At 44.3% G+C, this 22470-nt stretch overlaps 1 protein-coding gene across 5 annotated transcripts in view; it reads right to left on the bottom strand.

Moving 5' to 3' along the window:
* The window catches only part of MARCHF8 (membrane associated ring-CH-type finger 8), a 366422-nt gene that overhangs the window by 7042 nt on the left and 336910 nt on the right, over positions 1-22470 (bottom strand). For 4 of the 5 annotated variants that reach the window (XM_073585849.1, XM_073585847.1, XM_073585846.1 and 1 more), the window contains 4 exons: positions 7572-7651; positions 6538-7365; positions 2134-2314; positions 1337-1484 (listed from right to left, as the gene is read on the bottom strand). In XM_073585849.1, coding sequence (XP_073441950.1) covers positions 1337-1484; positions 2134-2314; positions 6538-7365; positions 7572-7651 — 1237 coding nt within the window. The remainder of the gene's footprint in view (positions 1-1336; positions 1485-2133; positions 2315-6537; positions 7366-7571; positions 7652-22470) is intronic. The other variant, XM_073585851.1, reaches the window with a different exon arrangement.

The following is a 22470-nucleotide window of genomic DNA, read 5'->3' as shown; positions in this document are numbered from 1 at the left end:
AAATGTTGCTATATTTTGAGTCAAAAGTTTAACATTTCTCTACTTTGTGAGGTTTATTTTTTGCATTATGCAGTTTTCATTTAAGGTGAGAGTGTGTGATCTAGAATGTGTTTTCGGGTTTATGAACGGGGTGAGGCTTTCCTAGTCACAGGGGCAGGGCTGTTGCATTCCTTCTAGAAGATTAATCTGTTTTGTAAGAATTCAGTTGCACCAGTCTGTATTATGGAATTCTAGAGATAGGAGATGGACCAGACAGGATCTGACTAGAGCTATGTATAATGTTTTGTAGTGTAAGTGGCATGGAAGGGGTGTAAATAACAAATGCTTTTAAAGAACATCTGTTGCTAGCACAAACCCCTTTAAGTATCTATGAGACACTTTAGGGTACGTGCAGACGAATTTTTCCGCGCGGAATCTGCAGAATACGCAGGTTAAAATACCCGCATTTTTACTGCGGATTTGGCCTGCGTTTTTACACCTGTGGATTTCTATAATGGAATGGGTGTAAAAACGCTGCGGAATCCACACAAAAACGCTGTGCACATGATGTGGAAAAATCAGCGCGGAAACGCAGTGGTTTATTTTCCGCAGCATGTGCACAGTGGCTTTTTTTTTCCATAGGATAACATGGTACTGAACATCACTAATGAATCTGCAGCGGATCCGCAGGGCCAAATCCACATCGTGTGCACATACCCTTATAGTAAGGGCTCCAGGTCTCCTGACCCAGGCATGACAGCTTAATGTGTCTCTATGAAGCTGTCATGCTCGGGTCTGGAGAGCTGTGACTAGTCCATGCATTGTGGTCCGAGATCCACAGATGTCTGCATGAGCCCTAAGGGTTTAGCCAATGCTTTTTAATCCACAGAGAAGTACTAGGTGAGCCCATCTACCACTTCGGCTCAAAAATCGTTGTGCCAGGGATCACCTGCTTCACCCCTCAATTCTGCTAACTTAAAGTGTTTTTCCAGGCCAAACCTAAATTCATTCCTGCAATGCCTCTATCTCAATGCAGATAGCTGAATCCTGACAGTGTGCAATATGTCTCTTGCCTGCTTTAATGATTACCATACTGGCGAGTAACTAACAACTTTTCCTGCTTCTCACAATGTTCCACTGATAAAAGCGGAAGCGAAGCTTGTTGGCACAGGAGTGGACATACAGTATGTAAATCTCATACCTGTGGTCACATACAAACTATTCGAGCTGCTAACAAAGTGCAATCCTGACCGTGCATATTGTTCACTGTCAGGATTCAGCTAGCTGTCGTGAAAGAGGAATTGCAGTAACTTAGGATTACCCCGAAAAACTCCCCTTACTAAATAAGTTTACCTACCAGTGGTTTGGCCCAATTTGATCTCCTCTGCAGTCCTGTCAATTAAAACATATAACGACCAAACAACGCAGGTGATTGCAATGATGTGGAATGTAACTGAGCACATGATTTTCCTCCGTTCACTTGAGGTCATCTGCAGCTTTTCCCACTAGAATGAAGGTTAAAGTAAAAATTTCATCATTTTACATCATATCCAAGCCAACAAATTTCTCTACATGAGAATCAGAAGTACTGTCATTACTTGTATTAGCCATATTAAAGAGGACCGGTCACCAAGTGAAAAGTGGAAAGTTTTTGCTCTTATTTTATGCCCGCATTTTTTTAAGAATATTCAGCTTTTTTTATCCACCATATGATTCGAGAAGTATGGACCTTTTTAATTAATGCTATTTTTATGGTCTTTGCCAAGGAATCATTGCTCACTGGCTAATATCGCAGAGCAACCTAAAGACACGCCCCAGAGGATCCTGTTAACCACGCCCCTTTGACAAACACCACAAAAATAGAACTAAATAAGGCAAATTTCAGAAACACACACACAAAAATTAATACTTAGGGGAATAGCGGGAATAAAGTAAGTGCAAAAACTGCCCACTTAGGACCTGGTGGCAGGTCCTCTTTAGTCAGTAGCTATCATTCAGATATAATCCTATTGTCTGGAAGGCTATATGAATGCATTATACAGAATTGCTGACACATGTATAGAGACTACAGTCTTTGAGGAAAATCCTACTGTAGGACATCTGCAGAATTTTGTGCTCTAAACCTTCCACTCAGCAGAAAGGTGCTTCACTTACTTTTCTTAAAGGCTTTAATTTGGTTTCCATAATGAACTCAAACTTGCAAAGTTCACAGCAGCGCGTATCTGAGCTCTTGATCCATTGCTGGAGGCAAGCCTGGTGCACGAAATGAAGGCTTCCTGTACAGTGACAGGGTGTTATCAGAGGACTCTCCTCATCACCTTCACAGTGACATATCCTGAATTGAAGACAAGATCCATAGGCATAATTTTAAATGGAAGTAATTTTACTGTTTTACATTTTGTGTGGGTTTTTTTTTTAAATTCCCCATGTGACTTTATGTGAACATTCAGCTTTCCATTTGACATCTAGAACGTTTTTCAATTGGAAAGTATTTTATATGTATCTACACAAGAGACCACATCAGCACTCTGTAAGTACTAAGATATATGCAAACACTGAATATATGAGGTATGAAATGCATAATTGTGCTATAGACTATAAATAAAAAAATCAATGTACTTAGTGTATAAATTGGTCGATTCATGTGTGCCCATCAACCATGGCAAGGTGACCTTTGTTTGAGGGGAACCTACTAATACTTATCAAACATGCCTCTCCCGGACTATAAGCCTACAAAATTAATGGGCAGGTAGGATTCAGCATTAATTAAAAACACCCTTGATGTGCACTCCTTCCATCAACCCAAGGGTGTTTTTATTTAATGCTTGATCCTGCCTACCCATTTATTTTGTAGGCTTATAGCCTGGGAGAGGCATGTTTGATAAGTATTAGTAGGTTCCTATCAAACAAAGGTCACCTTGCCATGGCTGATGGAGACACATGAATCCACCAATTTATACACTAAGTATAAAGAATGGTCCCCTTGTCATGGTTGATGAGCACACATGAATTGTCCAATTTATGTGCCAAGTACCTTAATTTTTTTAAGCATATATCGCAATTATGCATTTTAATTCTCATGTATTCAATGTTTTTAGATCTCATTGCTTACAGAGCGCTGCAGTATTCGCTTGTTTGTATATTGTGCAGTCATGGCAGCTTGCACCTGTTCACACTAGCTTTGTTCTGTATGGAGGTGCTGGTCAATCTTTTGTAGTATATATATCTAGATAGCTCTGTCACAACTTTTGCCTTATACAATATGTCCGAGTCAAATTAAAATCATGAATTGATCATTAAATGGTTTTTCGAAGGCTACATTTTTAATGACCTATCCTTAAGGTGCATTTACACCCAAAGATTATCTTGTTCCCAGATCACCAATCACCCTACAAACAAGCAAAACACTAGCTGATAGGGTGAAAATTATCTTTTGTGCTGCACGAAACATCATTGGTTTCAGCAGTGCATCCTCTTTTGTAAACAGGACCTGCACTGCCAAGAACAATGGCAACATCACTAAGAGTGGTCTACCTGCGTAAACAGGTTATTAAAGACCGCCAATCATTCCATGCTGCATATCGGTTAATGTAAAACCACCTATAGGACAGACCATCATGATCTGATTGATTGAGGTCTGACACTTGGTATCCTGACAATCAACTGGCCAATTGGGTTGTAACATTTGATGAAACCTCTTTATTACTTATCGGTGACAGCGCCATAGTTCTGGTAGTGGACATACCCAGTATTGCAGTTCGGACCATTCAAGTGAAGGACACAACCACTAGCAAAAATCTGGAATCTGTGCCAGGTAAGGAAAAAAAACAAACCAAAAAAACCAGTATGCAACATTTTCAATTAGCTGATTGGTGGAGGCACAGGAAGCCAGATCCCACCTTTCTGAAATCAATGATGGTCTATCTAGTCTGTCTACTAGGCTGCCAATATTTTACCCCCCCCAAAACAGTTTTAGTTTAAAAAAAAAGTGAGAAACTTCTTTTTTCCCCACTTTTTTCAAATAAAGACCTTTGTTAACAGGCAATTTAGCTCTGTATATAATTTGGGCAGTGTATTTTGTGTGTTTGCTTTTGACCCTTGATACGATTTACAGTAAAAAACAAACAAAAAAACCCAACTATCTAATAATCCCTTTAATCTGGCATTAACGGGACTATACAAATACCATGTTATGAATTATTACCGACTGGCTCCAAAGTAGAATAAAAAATTTTTTTTAAATAAATCTACAATAATTTTATCAGCCAGTAAATCTTTTAACATTTTTTTCCTGTTAGAGGAATATATTCATTTTTCACTTGATTCAATTAGGATTACTAAGCTTTTGTACCAGAATGTAAGTGCACTGAATGCCAGATTAAATGAATTTTGTTGAAATAACGAGGATGCTACATCTACATTAACATGTACTTGTAACTACACTCACATTAATAAACCTTTCTGAGACATGGAGAGACGTTCACGTGAATGAAGAAAGTCACTTCAATGCAAACTACTGAAATGTTTGAGGAAGGCGATGGCTACTGAACTGGCAAGCTAGCTTACAGTCGTATGAATCCAGTCTAAAAATTATCACTTGCCAATCTGTAGGCAATAGACACACTTCGATCAAGGGTGGAGTAGAGATGATAAAATTCAGGAGCCAGCCAGTCACATCTAGGATCTACAAAGATCTTGTGAGGGCCCAAGGCCGGGATCACACGTGTGAGAAACTCGGCCGAGTCTCACATCTTAATGGCAGCACGGTGGCTCAGTGGTTAGCGCTGCAGCCTTGCAGTGCTGGAGTCCTGGGTTCGAATCTCACCCAAGGACAACATCTGCAAGGAGTTTGTATGTTCTCCCTGTGTTTGCGTGGGTTTCCTCCGGGCACTCCGGTTTCCTCCCACACTCCAAAGACATACTGATAGGGAATTTAGATTGTGAGCCCCATCGGGGACAGTGATGAAAATGTGTGCAAACTCTAAAGCGCTGCGGAATAGCGCTATATAAAAAATAAAGATTTAAAAAAATAAAGATTATTATTAATACCCGGCACTGCCGCCGGCACTCGGGAGTGGAGCGTGTGGCCGCATAGCAATACATGCAGCTGCACGCTCTGCTCCCGAGTGCCGGCGGCAGTGCAGGGTATTAAGATGCGAGACTCGGCCGAGTTTCTCGCATGTGTGATCCCAGCCTAAGTGACATGTATATATTCTAACTAATGGCAAATGAATTATCTAAGGACCCCATACACATCAGATAGCTCTGGGCCAAACGCATGAACGTTTCATTCCCATATGCATTAGCCCGTTAGTCAATCTTGCCAATATCTGCTGGTTTGTCTGATCTTAGTCTAATGTATATGGTGGTCTAAGGTTACGTTCCCATGATGAATTTTTGACGTTGCATATCTTAGATGCGCAAAAAATGCATGGTCTTACCAAGAGAGCATGTAATCTTCACTTGACTGCATCAATAAAGTTTTGTCAAAGCCAAAACATCTTAATTAAAAACATGACCAACCAAAAAGACAAAAAACAGCTTAAAAAACGTGATAAAAATGCATGTTAAAAAAAGGCAAGTCACCTGCTATGGTGCAGAAAAGCTGCAACACCAGATAGTCATGGCGGGAAAGTAGCCTAAAGATACCAGTAGTACATTAGTAATAATTACCAGTTAATTGTCAAAGATGGTCAAGCCTGAATGTTCTAGACTTATGATGTTGATCTGGCTCTTGAATATTCTCCAGCCCCGACTTCTATCTACCACTACAAGAGTGCCTATGTAATGGTATACTATATGGGCAAATCTACACAAATACTCAGGGCACAAACTATCTAGATAAACTGGACTCTGAAGATATAATCGGAATATCTGCTCCTTTCATCATTTTTTGATTGGTAATGCTGGAATGAGCATTGAATAGCAAATTAAAATAGGAATAAAGAGATTTAATTAGATACCTAGGTTATACAGCAGAACTCATGCAATTGGTCCTAGGCCAAGAAAATATTCCTGAGATTATCCAATATGCCAGCATTACAGAGCGATATTCAGATCACAAATACCTTTATATCTATAGTGCAAACTACGATTCTCCATCCACAACTAAGTCTATAACTAAAGAGATGTAATTCCATTTGTTTATATTGGAAAATTGACAGCCATGAAATCTAGGAACTAGGTAACTGAGATGGGAACGCCTTTAGCCAAGGTGGTAGTTTTATTCCCTTTATATCACTTTTCCTAGAGGATAACTCATAATAATGAATAAATGAGAATATATGATATATATATTAAATGTCACAAGTTTTTGTCAACTGCATTTGCACAAAACATATGACAATAAAATGTAGACTTCCCTTTTTTTCATGTTCCTGTTTGCTATATTGGTCAGAACTTATGACTTGTCAAAACACGCCTACTAATTTTGACATCGTAAAAAGCCACCAGGTGGTAGACAGTGATTTACTCACTATAGCTGTCAATGATTCAATGCAAAACTGTGGGACTACATCTCGGAAAAGAATGTGGAAGGTGGTTCTTTTGTAAACCAACCTGCATACATCCCCAGATGCAGACACAGGGGAGGCGGGGGGAATTTTTTTGGAAGGGGAAGGACATTCAAGGTCGCTATCTTCCACTGAACATAGAGGAGCCCTTAGTTCCTTTGGATCTTCCTTGACAGCAACATTGTCCTCAAAAACATCATCATCCCCAATGTCATCAGAACAAAAATCAGTGCTTCCCAAAAGCATACTGGAAGAGGTGCCTGCGTGAAGACTTCTAGAGTAGCCATCAAGCTCTTGGAACCTGTTTAGGCTATGGACACTTGAGCTTGGTGAAAATGAAAATAAATAGTGGAGCAAGGTTTTGCTTTTTGAGGAATCACTGTCAGCCTTATCATCGATAACTGGTATACATACAGATCCAAGACTAGTGTCCAGATATGGGATCATCAGTAGGTTGGATGAGACAGACTGACCTCGAACACCATTACAGTTATTCATAGACACAGGATTAGTAAATTTAGCTCCATTTTCTGGAAATTGGAATTTGTTTTTCGCAAAATTATGTTCTTCAGCTGAAGGCAGTTTCCCTTCCGAGCTAGTTTTTTCCACAAAATCACAGTTCCCAGGTGGCGCCTCTGTTTTCTGCTCCACATCATTGAGAGACTTTGAGAATGGGAGGGTGGACTTAGCCTTATGGGGCTTTGCGATGCTGGTATAGGTTTTCGTATTTCCATTTTCCATAGAGACGCCATCTTGACAAATAATGGTCACGGTGGCCCCTGATGTCCTAGAACTCTGGCATGTAGGATTTTTCAACACAACAGCAGACTGCAATGGACTTTGATGATAACATTCAGAAAATACAGCACTGGAACTGCATGCAGAACAGTGAAAAAAGCATAGAAAGTAAAAAAGAATGACAAGAGAAGACATTCATTGTGATAAACATGAAAAAAACACAAACATGGGGTGGAACAAGGCAGGACATACAGAACACATACACAAACAGTATCTGATCAAAGTCTATGGGCTAAATATGCTTTATATGTATTTTTTTCTATGAAAATGATTAGTCAATACCTGCAAATATCTTGGCTGGAAGGTGTCACTGATGTCCGTGGAAAGCTAGTTGGGGCAGTAACTGAAGTCGGACTTCCTGCCTGAAAAATAGGAAACACTTGTTTTAAAAATGAATTTTTGGCTGACAAATAAAAATGAAGAATCAGTCAAAATTTAAAAAAAAACAGATGTCCGTTTTTCTCATATATCAGTATACCTTTTTTTTTTTTTACAATAGACACGGTATAAGAAAGTGCAGTCTGTTGAAAACAAGCTACACTGACCTAAATGGAGTCAAAACGGGCTCTGCTTAAACCTCTAGCAGTTAAATGGAATATGATGGATGCATTTGTTTTACCGTATATACCGGAAGGTTTTGCCAGGGTATATGCCAAATGTATGGGCTCACATGGTCTACAATGAACCTTAACCAAATATAATTTACTATATAGTCCCCATCATATACTTAAATCTGAGACAAGATGATTGTTTGAAGAACTCTGTAGATGGGAACACGAGAGAGGATTGACTGCAAAATCATTTCAGGACTTTATGAATATCCTCAGAAAGCCACCAAAGTATTTCAAAGTAAAGAAAGCCATTATTATAGGCATGAATGCGGTGGAGTTTCAGAAAAAAATGTATATACAGTAAAATATCGCTGAGAACAAAGGGATTGTCAATCTGAAATAGGACATGGCGGATTCTTATCTCCCCCGACATCATTGGTTGGTGGAAACTTGAGAGTCCTCATACACATTAGACGGTCTGCTGAGCCTTCTGATTTTGGCAGGTTGAGCAGACATTAGTCTGATGTGTATGGGAGCCTTAAGAAGAGAACTGTCCGTCAAAAAGAGACAGTAGGGAGAAGCTACTGGGAACCCGCCTTGGACAAGACAACCTAGTCACATTGACCCCAGGGAAGAATTAAAAGTATCTTTTGTCTGAAACGCCGCATCATTTCAGAGTGAAACCTACATGGCTACAGTAACTGTGTCAGACTCCAATTCATGCTATGGTTTGGTAAGCATGAAGCAGCCAACTGGTTCCATCTAACAACTTTTGAGCAGATTTGACTCCCGAGATATATCTTACAATCACATAGCCTGCAGTCTATCCATAACCACTATTCTGCAGTTAACAAGTTAATATGGTCTATTTACACAGTTAAGTGTGTGTACAGTAATTATCCAGTCCTAGGGATATGCCACCAATGTTACATTTCCATTTGAAGTCCAGGATTTTTAAAACGGGCCAAGAGCTAAAAACCTAAATAAACATTACTTACCTATTCAACAGACTGCCACTCCAGCGATCCCAGGTCTTGCAGTGATGACATCATGTCCATCATTGACGGAACTGCTGCTGCCAATTAGAGATGCTTGCAACACATGAAAACATCACCGGTGAGATCCATGATTGGCTGCAGTGGTCACGTGATTGGTGGAAGCAATGTCGACGCTACCAAAACTGTAGCACTAAAATAAATAGGCATCTCCTAGTTTATTACCTTAACAACCCCTTGAAGCATTTACAGTTCGGTCCATATATATTTGGACAGAGACATTTTTCTAATTTTGGTTCTAGAGATTACCACAATGAATTTTAAACAAAACAATTCAGATGCAGTTGAAGTTCATACTTTCAGCTTTCATTTGAGGGTATCCACATTAAAATTGGATGAAGGGTTTAGGAGTTTCAGCTCCTTAACATGTGCCACCCTGTTTTTAAAGGGACCAAAAGTAATTGGACAGATTAAATAATTGTAAATAAAATGTTCATTTCTAGTACTTGGTTGAAAACCCTTTGTTGGCAATGACTGCCTGAAGTCTTGAACTCATGGACATCACCAGACGCTGTGTTTCCTCCTTTTTGATGCTCTGCCAGGTCTTCACTGCGGTGGTTTTCAGTTGCTGTTTGTTTGTGGGCCTCTCTGTCTGAAGTTTAGTCTTGATCGAAGACTGGGAAGGATACGTAACTCAGGTATATATAGATATATATAACCAGAGGTGCCCGGAGGGATAGACTGAGACGCCCTCCTCCTTTCACTGAGTACCGCGTTGAATTTTGTGTATCCCAGAGGGGGATTATTGACCCTGTGGAACAGACTGATATGGCCGCTCCTTACAACTGAAGTAAGGATATTTAGCTCTAAATGAAAGAAGAATTTTGTGGCTTGGCACATGAATTGTGTGACGAAGGTATTAGGAAGAACAGAGAAAGTGAATTCTGATTGTTTCTGTTACTGCTATGTTGAAGAAGGAAAAATTGTCTATTATTATGGCAAGGGCTGGATGTTTTGTGGTTCAAGAACGTGACTGTGGTGTGAGAAAGTGATTAAAGAAGGAACTGTGATCGAGACTAATGTGTCAGGCAGATAAATAGTTAAAAGTGATGATGTGAAAGAAGAGGTCTCCCTGCTAGATGACAATTGTACAAGGAGACCGGGAGACGCTGACGGTACCTATTATCATCCGCCGCCAGCCTCAGTCCCCGCTATGCCTAATATTGCTAGTGGTTATGAGTATACTCCCTTCCCCCCATCCCAAATAGACACCCTTTGCAATCAATTACCCAATCCAGAGACTTCCCCCATGGCTTTCTACAGGCAAATGGCAGCAAATCGAGAGATTTATTCCACTCCCCGAAGAGATTTATTCCACATACTTCGAGTAAAAGCTGGGGAGGGGTATTTTCCAATTATTGAGGGTGGCATATGTATAATCTGAATCTGGATGGTGAAACCTATGAGAGTGGTGTTGATCTCTGCAATGCTTTGAAGGTTTGGGCACAAGATAGATTAGCGGACCAAGCTACCTCTCTCACAGATATCACACAGGCCAAAGGGGAGACTGCCGAGAAGTTTTATGGGTGTCTTATGGTAGTATTTAGAGATCTGGGATTCTCACTGTATAAAGAAGCCCATACACATCTTTTTGTGGCAGCTTTGATGTCCGGCCTCAGACCCGAATTGCAAGAGGCAATAATTTCAGTTAGACCTGACGTTGAGAATTCCACTCTGGACAATGCATTTAAAGTAATAAGTTTTAGGAAGAATTTAACCCGTTCTGCAGCAGCAAGGAAACAGAAAAATAAATCAACAGCGGCAGCTGTGACAGCCGCCCCTGCTCTAACAGCAGCAGCCCCCACCATCACGCCCAGCGCGGCTGCGAGCACACAGCAAACTCTGGCCCCCCCTCAGACTTCAGCTCCCTACTCTCCTAATCCTATGACTAGGAACCTTACTACCCAGACTCGCCGTGCCAATTCTCGTCTGCAATGCTGGCGCTGTGGCCGACTCGGTCACTTTCAGAGAGACTGTCACACTCTTGCTGATAGATGCTACCCTCAAGTTCCCTTTTCTAATCGTAATCTAAATACTTAACATACTTTTATAAACCCCATCCCTGTGGGACCCTTCCCCGAGGTTACTACTCAGTTTGTAATCTCTCCCACATGTCCAGTAAATTTACTAGGGGCAGATTTATTATCACAGTTCTGCTCCAGAATACAATTCCAAGATGATGGTCAGATGGTTCTTATGTTATATAATCCCTATGTAGATGAAGACAGTGAGGAAATCTGTATTTTGCATGCCTTTCCCACAGATGCCACAAGTGGCCCAAAACAGTCCCAACCAGTTTGCAAAAAAAAAAAAAAAATATGAGCAGGTGTCTTTTGCCATTGCTGCCATTGTTAGCCTCCTCAAATATCTGGCAGCACTGAACTGTCGGGTTTCGGCCTCGAGACTTCAGTTCTGCCTTGGTCAAGTGATATTCTTGGGTCACTGTCTCCTTCAGGGTGCCAGACACCTCGCAGAAGAAAGAAAAATAGCTGTCAGCTCCCTTCCTTTCCCAAAAGATGAAACTGAACTCCAGCGTTTTCTTGAACTATGTACTTATTGTTGTCAGTGGATACTGGATGCATCCCGCATAATGCAACCCCTTTACAATGCCTTGAAAGACGGTATAATGAACTATAAGGAAAGATGGCAGTGATGAGGATTACCTCCAACATGATTGTTCCCAATTTCTGATAGAAGAAACAGCTACTCCAAATGTCAGTGAGAATTCACTCCCAAATCCTGATCTAGTGTTACACACGGATGGTTCAAGATATGCTGATGAGTTTGGTAGATTCCACACGGGATATGCTGTTACCACAGAGGACACTGTAGTGCACGCAGCTGCGCTCGCGCCGTCACAGTCAGCACGAGAAGCAGAACGCCAGGCTCTGCCTACTGCATGTACTTTGGCCAAGAACAGATGGGCTAATATATACATGGACTCACGGTATGCATTTGGTATTGCTCACAATTTTGGGGCTCTATGGGCCAATCGAGGGTTTATTACTACTGCCGGAACTCCAGTGAAAATGCTGAAGCTGTTAAAACCCTCATGGACTCGATCAAATTACCTATTCAGGTGGCTATTATCAAAGTTAAGGCGCACGGTCCTAGGACCAGACCACAGACTGCTGGCAACACATTTGCGGATATGCAAGCAAAAGCCGCCGCTGTTCTACCCGTTGAACCAACCATACCAACTATGGTGACCACACGCTCTCAGCGTAAACAGTTACAAGACGCATTGACCCTACATTAACCCGATGATCTACAACAGGCTGAAGTTTTCTGGCGGACCCTGCGAGACCGCTTAATGACGATGCAGAGAATATCTCCAAAGTAAGAGGTGAAGCAATGGAAGACTGATGGGGCACGTATGGATAATGGTCTCTGGAAAAAAGGACCAACTCATGTGTCTCCCTAAGCGGATGTACCCTGCTATTGCCACATGGGCCTACACATCGAGGAAAGAATCAGGCCCTCGCACTGGTGCAAAAATTCTACTGGGCCCCGGTTCTCCAGTTGGCCGGAAGCATTCCCTGTTACCAACATGACTGCAAAGATCACAGCGAAGAAACTGGTGATGGAAGTTATATGCAGATATGGGGTTCCAGAAGTTGTTGAAAGTGATCAAGGTCCGGCCTTTTCTTCTCATGTGTACAAAGAAGTTCTGACAATGCTTGGATCCACTGTAGCCCTCCATACTATGTATCACCCACAATCCAGTGGGAAAGTTGAGAGGCTGAACGGCACACTGAGGGAACAATTGACAAAAATGATGCAGGAGACTACGGGGCTCCATGGCCAGAGCTCCTACCCATTGTACTATACCATATTCGTACTACCCCTATTACAAAATATGATTTGTTCCCATATAAGATATTGTTTGGTACTAGGCCCCCAGTTGCAAATTTCCAGCCTCAGCAGTTATCAGAAGAAACTGACCGTGCTGTTCAATGTGTTATTCAGCTTAGTAAAAATCTTGCTAACACCCATGCTCTAGTTTCTTCTTCTTTTCCAGATTCAGCAGAAACCGACACCTGTTATAACCTGAAGCCTGGTGATTTGGTAGTCGTGAAAAGGCATGTCAGGAAGCACGGACTAGAACCCTTGTATAACGGTCCCCATCAAGTCCTCCTCATCACCCAACAAGCCAATAGCACATAAAGGGGGCATAATGTTTTGGTTTTTCGCATTTTTCCATATTATTATTGGTAGAAGTTAAAAGTTAAAGTTAGAAGATATTCATAGACTCAGAGATCAATACGATAAAGACAATGATCGTAATAAGGACAGTTGGTGCTAAGACACTTTCTCCTTTCTTAATCCAGCCAATTGATTTAAGGGAATTGGGGGCTGGATAGCTGGGATCTTGCAAAGCTTGTTGCATATTGCTGCCTGTATCCTTGTTGTATATGTGATACTAAAACTTGTTTTTTGGTGTATTTCTGTATGTATTAGGAAATTCTGCACTAAGACAGCTAATGATGATACCAAAGGCATCGTTGCCCCTGCTCTTCTCTGCACCGATCTCAAAAGGCTACTTGATGAAGATGTTGAAGCCAAGCATACAGTCATATGTAAAAGTTTGGGCACCCCTATTAATGTTAACCTTTTTTCTTTATAACAATTTTGGTTTTTGCAACAGCTATTTCAGTTTCATATATCTAATAACTGATGGACTCAGTTATATTTCTGGATTCAAATGAGGTTTATTGTACTAACAGAAAATGTGCAATCTGCATTTAAACAAAATTTGACCGGTGCAAAAGTATGGGCACCCTTATCATTTTCTTGATTTGAACACTCCTAACTACTTTTTACTGACTTCCTGAAGCACTAAATTGGTTTTGTAACCTCATTGAGCTTTGAACTTCATAGCCAGGTGTATCAAATCATGAGAAAAGGTATTTAAAGTGGCCACTTGCAAGTAGTTCTCCTATTTGATTCTCCTATGAAGAGTGGCATCATGGGCTCCTCAAAACAACTCTCAAATGATCTGAAAAATAGGTATTAGACCTACCGGTAATGATGTTTCCAGGAGTCCATCCTGACAGCACCATGGAGGACGTCCTCCTCCTCCTTACAGGGACAGGAAAGCACACGAGAGGTTAAAAGGCCATGTCCCACCCCCTTTCCCTCAGTGATTTGACAAGTACCACAAGGTGGATGATGCTAGTAACAGTTTAATGAAACAATCATATTACAGCATATGACATAACATAATACAACATAGTATAACATAACAGGGAGGGAACTACCCGTGCTGTCAGGATGGACTCCTGGAAACATCATTACCGGTAGGTCTAATACCTATTTTCCAGGACGTCCACCTGACAGCACCATGGAGAGTACCAAAGCACCTCCTCAGGGTGGGATTACTGCCTGGAGAACTTTTCTCCCAAATGCGGTTTGTTGGCCAGCTAACACATCTAGTTTGTAGTGTTTGCAGAATGTATTAAGACTAGCCCAGGTTGCCGCTCGACAAATTTGATCAACTGACGCCCCCGCCCGCTCGGCCCATGAGGCCGATACCGCCCTCGTAGAGTGGGCTTTTAAGGAATCAGGCGGGCTGGCGCCTTCAGCCTGGTAGGCATCCGAGATTACTGAGGTAATCCAACGTGCGATGGACGCCTTAGAGGCCTTCTTCCCTTTATTCCTACCTCCAAAGAGAACGAACAGGTTCGGGTCGACACGCCAACTATTGGTGGCCTCTAGGTATTCTATAACTGCGCGCCTCACGTCTAGCGAGTGGAGCCGCCGCTCCTTCTCATTTCGGGGATTATCGCAGAAAGAGGGTAACACTACCTCCTGGTTCAGATTTCTTGTAGAGGCTACCTTCGGGGTAAATGCCGGGTCTAACCTTAGGATTATACTATCCTCTCTTATCTGGAGGTATGGATCCTTAGTGGATAGGGCCTGGATCTCCCCTATTCTTTTGGCCGTGGTAATGGCTACTAGAAAGGCCGTTTTACGAGTGAGAGCAGGGATGGCTATCTTCTCACTAAGGGCGAAAGTGTCCGAGCAGAGGAACCGAAGTACCAGGCCCAGGTCCCATGGCGGGGTGAGCTGCCTAATCGTGGGGCGCAGGCGCTGTGTGGCTTTTATAAACCTTATCACCCAGGGATGTGCAGCTAACTGATAATCGAAGAAGGCGCTCAAAGCTGAAACCTGGACCTTTAGAGTGCTGGGCTTGAAGCCTTTATTAAAACCTGCCTGCAGGAACCCTAGTATGTTAGGGAGATCAGGGGTGCCTGCCACGAGCTCGGACCTGCCACCCTCCAGACAGAATCTTTTCCATATCTTCCGATAAATTGCCGACGTCACCGGCTTCCTGCTGGCCTGTAGGGTGGATATGACCTGCTCCGACAATCCTTTTGCCTTCAGGATGTCCCTCTCAGGATCCAAGCCGATAAATGGAGTCTTGCTGGGTCCGGGTGGTGGATCGGGCCCAGGTGGATGATGTTCTCCCACAAGGGCAGCTCAACTGGATCTTCTACTGCCATGGCTCCCAGAAGGGAAAACCAGCTTCTCCTCGGCCAGTATGGCACTATCAATATCACTCTTGCGTGGTCCTCGCGTATCTTTCTGAGCACTGCCGGTATGAGGGCCAGTGGTGGGAACGCATAAGAGAGGGATTCTCCCCAAGTCTGACTCAGGGCGTCTACGCCTTCTGGATGGTCCATCGGATTTAGGGAGTAGAATCTGGGAACCTTCGAGTTCTTCCGGCTTGCGAAGAGATCTATACTGGGGGTCCCCCAGCGCTGACAAAGCTGGTCGAAGATCTCTACGTTCAATTCCCACTCTGTCGGGTGGATCTGTTGTCTGCTCAGGTAGTCTGCCACTTCGTTTTGGGAACCCTCTAGATGTACCGCGGTCACGGATCGAACTGTCCGTTCTGCCCACGTGAATATCTTTTCCGCCAGTGCCTGTAGTGGTTGATGTCTGGTTCCTCCTTGGTGTTTCAGGAATGCCACTGTCGTTGTATTGTCGGATAAAATGCGAACATGACGACTCTTTAGTACCGACCGGTTTCTCCGCAACGCTTCCCAGACCGCGAAGAGTTCCTTGAAATTGGAGGATCTGGCCTTGATGCTTGCTGGCCACTTCCCCTGGAAGATCTTCCCTTCTATGTGGGCTCCCCATCCCCACGCACTTGCGTCTGTGGTGACTACCACGTATGGAGAGGTTGTCCAATGCACGCCCACCTGAAGGTTCCTGGCCTGTAACCACCAGCGAAGGGACTCCTTTACTCGTCCTGAGAGCCTTAGGGGTTTGTCTAGCGACGCCTGACTCCTGTCCCACCTCGCGAGAATCTCTCTTTGTAACAACCGCAAGTGGAATTGGGCCCAATGGACGCACTGGATGCAGGCCGTCATGAGGCCCAGGACCTCCATTGCTTCCCTTATGGAGCATTGACGCTTCAACAGGCCTCTGGTTCTGGCCTGAATGGACTTCTGCTTCTGCTCGGGTAGCCAGGATATTCTGTCGGCTGAGTCTAGGAGGACTCCCAGGAATACCTTTCTGGTGTCTGGTGTGAGGTCCGACTTCTCCCAGTTGATCACCCAGCCCAGGAACTCCATCACAGTAGTTGTTCGGATCCTGTCTCGGATGAGCGCTTCTTTGGATCTTGCCACCAGTAAGAAGTCGTCCAGGTACGGCACAATCACAATACCCTGATCTCTCAGGTAGGCCACCACCTCTACCACCAGCTTTGTAAAGATCCTGGGAGCGGAGGCCAGCCCGAATGGAAGACCCTGGAACTGGAAATGGCAGGTCCGGGCTGGTGAACTGATCGCGAACCTTAGTAGGCCTTGGGATGAGGGATGAATAGGAACCTGATAGTATGCCTTTTTTAGGTCTAGGGTGCACATAACTGCGTCCCTGTCTATCAGAGGAATTGCGGATCGGATTGATTCCATCCGGAACCTCCTGTATCTGACCCAAGCATTTAGTGGCTTCAGGTTTATGATGGTGCGGGCCTCGCCGGATTTCTTTGTAATTGCAAACAGGGAAGAGTAGTGCCCTTTCCCTCTTTCTGACGGTGAAACTGGTATTATGACCCCTGAGTCTAACATGTCCTGAAGATCCGACCACATTGCGGAGTCCTCCCGGACGACAGTGGGGGCAATATATCTGTCGGGGGGAGGAGAATAGAACTCTATCCTGTAACCTTCCCTGATGGTTCTGAGGACCCACTGATTGTTGGTGACTCGTGACCAGTTTGCTGCAAAGTGGCGAAGTCTCCCCCCAATGCCTATGGCGTCATTGTCTCCTCGATCTAGATGTCGATGTAAATGGGGGACCTCTGTTCCTCCCACTTTGGCTGAAGGAGCCTTTGTAGGAGCTTCTATTAGACCTCGCCCGGCCCCTAAACTCTGACTGTCCTCTGAAGAAGGAGCCTCTCCGAAAGGACTGGGACCGCCTGGGCTTTTCTTCCGGGAATCCCTTATTCTTATCGGACACCAGCTCAAGGATTTTATCCAGGGCTGGACCAAACACCCTCAGACCCGAGAAAGGGATGGCACCTAACTTTGCTTTAGAAGGGTTATCCCCCGACCAGGATCTAAGCCAGACTGCTCTCCGGGCCGCATTAGAGAGGGAGCTGTTTCTGGCCGCAAACCTAACTGATTCCGCCGACGTATCCGACAGGAACGCCGTGGCTGATTTCAAGAGAGGAAGAGATGCTAGTATCTCTGACCTCGGGGTCTTGTTGGTTAGGTGTTCCTCCAACTGCCCCAACCACAGGAACATAGACCTAGCCACCGAGGTGGCTGCTATGTTGGCTCTAATCAGGGCCGCCGACGTCTCCCATGCTCTTTTTAACAAGACGTCCGCCTTTCTATCCATCGGGTCTCGAAAACCGGATGAGTCCTCGGCTGGGATAGCCGACTTCTTAGTAACCTTGGCGACTGGGACGTCGATCTTAGGGACTTCTTCCCACGCCCGAGTTTCCTCGGGATCGAAGGGCAGTCTATTTTTAAAGTCTCGGGAGAGTGTCAACCGACGCTCTGCTTCTTTCCACTCCTCCAGGATCATTGCTTTGATGTGCTCGCTTACAGGGAACACCACCTGTTTGCGGGACACCAGTCCTCCAAACATTAAGTCCTGTCTGGACTGTGGCTTAGGGACTTCTTCCATCTGCATGGTATTTCTGACCGTGTGTACCAGCTCGTCCGTATCCTCCAGTCTGAATAGGTACTTTCTGTTCTGCTCCTGACTATCCCCCAGGATCTCGCCTTCTTCCTCCTGATCTGAGTCCCGGAAATCGGATTCCTCGCTAGGGCTCGCCTCTGATACTGGGACTGGTTCCCACCTCGGACGCTTGCGACTTGGCCCAGGGCTGGGGGATCGACGCCGGGTTGTAGAGGCCTGAATCTCTTCCCTTATCAGCGACCTCATTTCGGAAAGTAGAGATGGCTGTTCCTCGCCTATGACCCTGGAGGTACAGGGACCGCATAGGGTCTTGCTATAGGTGTCTGGCAGCTTTACTCTGCACACCGGACATCTGACTGATTTGGAGGTGGGTTTCGCCGGGTCCTTCCCCGAGGGGGACTCTGCCGGGGTTCCCTTTTCCTGATAACATAAGGGGCACCTCATCAGATCTTGGCTGTGGGGACGGGTGGGGAGGGTGGTCTGCACTATGCGCACTTACCCCTCCACCAGATGCAGTGTTGCCTTCCATCCCCTGGCGTCCGATGCAGTCACACAGCCTGGAACGACCTGTGACGACTCTGGAGAACGCTGTGGTCCAGGAGCGCGCGCGCCCTGGATTTGAAACCGGCGTCTGACATCACCGGATGTGACGCTGGCAAGCCGCGCCTCCACTTCCTGCCAGGCATCTGCGCGCGACCGCGCTCGGCGCGTGCAGGGAGCCGCCTCCCCGCCTGCTATGGCGCTCCGGCCTCCAATGCCCAGCCGTCGGCGTCGTCCTGCGGGTACTCGGCCCGCCGCGGCCGATTGCGCCCACTTCTGTCGGTGCCCGCACGGCCAGCCGCCTGCGGGGAGCCGACCCGTCCTGGAGCCGAGAGCCCCCCCACCGGGAGGAACGGCTCCCTCCAGGAGCGTCGTCCTGCTCCTGGCCTTTGGAGCCGAGGGACTCCCCACTGGGAAGTTTCGGCCCCGGGACCTCTTGACAGGGGAAGGATTGGACCGGCCGCACGATCCCCTGGGCCCCTCCGGTAAGCTCTCGCGTGTCCCTCCGTGCAGGGACAGGAAAAACACTGAGGGAAAGGGGGTGGGACATGGCCTTTTAACCTCTCGTGTGCTTTCCTGTCCCTGTAAGGAGGAGGAGGACGTCCTCCATGGTGCTGTCAGGTGGACGTCCTGGAAACAAAGATTATTCAACAAAGCTTTTCAGGGGAAGGATACAAAAAGTTGTCTCAGAGATTTAACCTGTCAGTTTCCACTGTGAGGAACATAGTAAGGAAATGGAAGAACACAGGTACAGTTCTTGTTAAGCCCAGAAGTGGCAGGCCAAGAAAAATATCAGAAAGGCAGAGAAGAAGAATGGTGAGAACAGTCAAGGACAATCCACAGACTACCTCCAAAGACCTGCAGCATCATCTTGCTGCAGATGGTGTCACTGTGCATCGGTCAACAATACAGCGCATGCATAACGCCTTTTTGTATGACCAAACAACTCAATCTTTGTTTCATCAGTCCACAGGACCTTCTTCCAAAATGTAACTGGCTTGTCTTAATGTGCTTTTGCAGACCTCAAGCGACTCTGTTTGTGGCGTGCTTGCAGAAACGGCTTCTTTCGCATCACTCTCCCATACAGCTTCTCATTGTGCAAAGTGCGCTGTATTGTTGACCGATGCACAGTGACACCATCTGCAGCAAGATGATGCTGCAGGTCTTTAGAGGTGGTCTGTGGATTGTCCTTGACTGTTCTCACCATTCTTCTTCTCTGCCTTTCTGATATTTTTCTTGGCCTGCCACTTCTGGGCTTAACAAGAACTGTACCTGTGTTCTTCCATTTCCTTACTATGTTCCTCACAGTGGAAACTGACAGGTTAAATCTCTGAGACAACTTTTTGTATCCTTCCCCTGAAAAGCTATGTTGAATAATCTTTGTTTTCAGATCATTTGAGAGTTGTTTTGAGGAGCCCATGATGCCACTCTTAATAGGAGAATCAAATAGGAGAACTACTTGCAAGTGGCCACTTTAAATACCTTTTCTCATGATTTGATACACCTGGCTATGAAGTTCAAAGCTCAATGAGGTTACAAAACCAATTTAGTGCTTCAGGAAGTCAGTAAAAAGTAGTTAGGAGTGTTCAAATCAAGAAAATGATAAGGGTGCCCATACTTTTGCACCGGTCAGATTTTGTTTAAATGCAGATTGCACATTTTCTGTTAGTACAATAAACCTCATTTGAATCCAGAAATATAACTGAGTCCATCAGTTATTAGATATATGAAACTGAAATACCTGTTGCAAAAATCAAAATTGTTATAAAGAAAAAAGGTTAACATTATTAGGGGTGCCCAAACTTTAACATATGACTGTATGGCTACCTACAAAAGATCTCCACCACCGTCATCAAAAATGGTTATTCGTGAACTGCAGTATACAGGGGGGACGGGTGCGCCACGACAGCCATGACTGGTAATACGGCATCAGTCATGTGAAGACCAGTACCCCCCTCAAGCTGTTAGCTTGGGATAGCAACTGATAAGGGAACCAGGGGTGTAAAACTCTGAAGAATATGCCATTATATTACTTTCTATGCTATTTGGATACGAACATATATGTAGTTTCCGCTTTTCTTGCAATATTATTGACTTATAAAGTGAAATGATGCTATTGGTAGTTGAGAACTTTGCATAATTAAGCAAAAGATTATAAAAGAAGTGACTATAATAAAGGGGACTAGTGATCTGTCTCGATCCTCCCGTACAGAGACCCCCGTCTCCGTGTGGTCATTTGAGTTGCTAGCAACACTCTATGGAATAATTTGGACATCACTGGCTCAACCGTGATGGGTTAATTTAGCCCTCCCTCAATAGCTACCCCGACACTGTGATGGAACAACTTTGTAACTAGGGACTGTACGCCACTCTCTGGCACGGTTTAGCAAGGTACTATGGCCCTCTGGACGGCGTTCCTACGATTTCTCATTCCCTCATTCATTATCAGCCAGTGTAAATGCCCCCTCACCAGCAACCTCCAACATGTACAGTTTCCATTCATTTTAGAAGACAAGCAGATGAAGGGAAAGGAGTGAGTCACAAGTGTATGTTAATGCGTTGCCATGGCAATGTGCGGCTTTAGTGAGGGCGGGAGCACACAGCATTTTTTTTTTTCGTGATGACTCTGAACTGATGATTTTACCTGGCATTCACCAAAATTGATTGATATCGAATGTACTAGTTTTCCCAAATGTCAGATTTCACTTCTGCAGATCAAGCTGCTCTTTTGTGAATTTATAGAACACTGTGTCCAAAACAGATAGTATTGTTTTTTTGTTTGTTTTTTTCAAAACCCGATTTGAACCAGACAATAAGAACTACTCGCAGAACTCGGCGTTTATTATTGACATTTATAAAAGGTTCGCTTTGATCAGTCTGGCTGCACCGAAAAAGAAAAACCTTTTAGCATCTTAAATAGCTGTCACTGTGTGTGGTGGTCGTATGGATGAATCTGGCCTGGTGCTCGCTGCACACCAAGCTCATTGTTCTCAATACACATTCTGAAAAACTGGGAGCGAACAATTGAGGCTGACGGAGATCAAGTCCGTGGGAGGTTATGGACGCCGGTGATGGGTTTAATTGCAAATCTTTTTTCCGGCTCTGACAAATGAATGCTCACTCAATATGATTGGTATTAAATATATACACACAGTAATTTCATATACATCGTAGTATATATACTGTACATGGGCAGTAGTAAATAAAAAAATATTACATATATAATTTTAATTTATTGGAGCTATAGCCTCACTGAGAACCTGGGACCCAACTCCTGCTTAGTAACAGTGTAGAAATGTCTTCCATCTGTTCATGGGTTTTCTTTAGAGTTTTTTTTACTTACATACATACAGTCATATAGTGGGAATTCTACTCACTTGGTTGCGTCATGAGGCAACACAGCAACCTTTTCCATTTAAATGTCCAGGCTGGTTTATTGCTGCTTCATAAACCATCCATAAGCAAAGGAAAAATAAACGGCCTTTCAGTGCAGGCAAAACAACATAAACAGTTCTTGATGAAGTTTCTTTAGAGGCAGTCCTGGCCAGACAGGTTGGATAGTATTCGGTACACCAGCTTAGTCTGGAGTCATCACATAGGAAGTCTTCTTCCTCCATACACACAATGTGTCAAACAATAGACTCCATTTTAACATCTGAATCACACCCAGAGGTGGGGTAAGTGGGCAGCCAGACCTGCCCATCTCTCATGGCCCAGATGCACCAAAACAAGTCTCTTAGTACTATGTAAACTATAACAAAACTCCAGAGGTCTACATCACAGATGTCAACCACCTCTGTGATACAGATCTCATATCAACTATATATCCGGTAGCCACCTATTATATGCACATACATACACACTTGGTAGTAAGTACAG

This window comes from Dendrobates tinctorius, unplaced genomic scaffold, assembly GCF_039654945.1.
Source record: "Dendrobates tinctorius isolate UK_male_01 unplaced genomic scaffold, ASM3965494v1 ptg000089l, whole genome shotgun sequence".
In the NCBI taxonomy this organism is placed as follows: domain Eukaryota; kingdom Metazoa; phylum Chordata; class Amphibia; order Anura; family Dendrobatidae; genus Dendrobates; species Dendrobates tinctorius.
The sequence above is the reverse complement of the archived record's forward strand: the minus strand, read 5'-3'. Positions and strand labels throughout refer to the sequence as shown.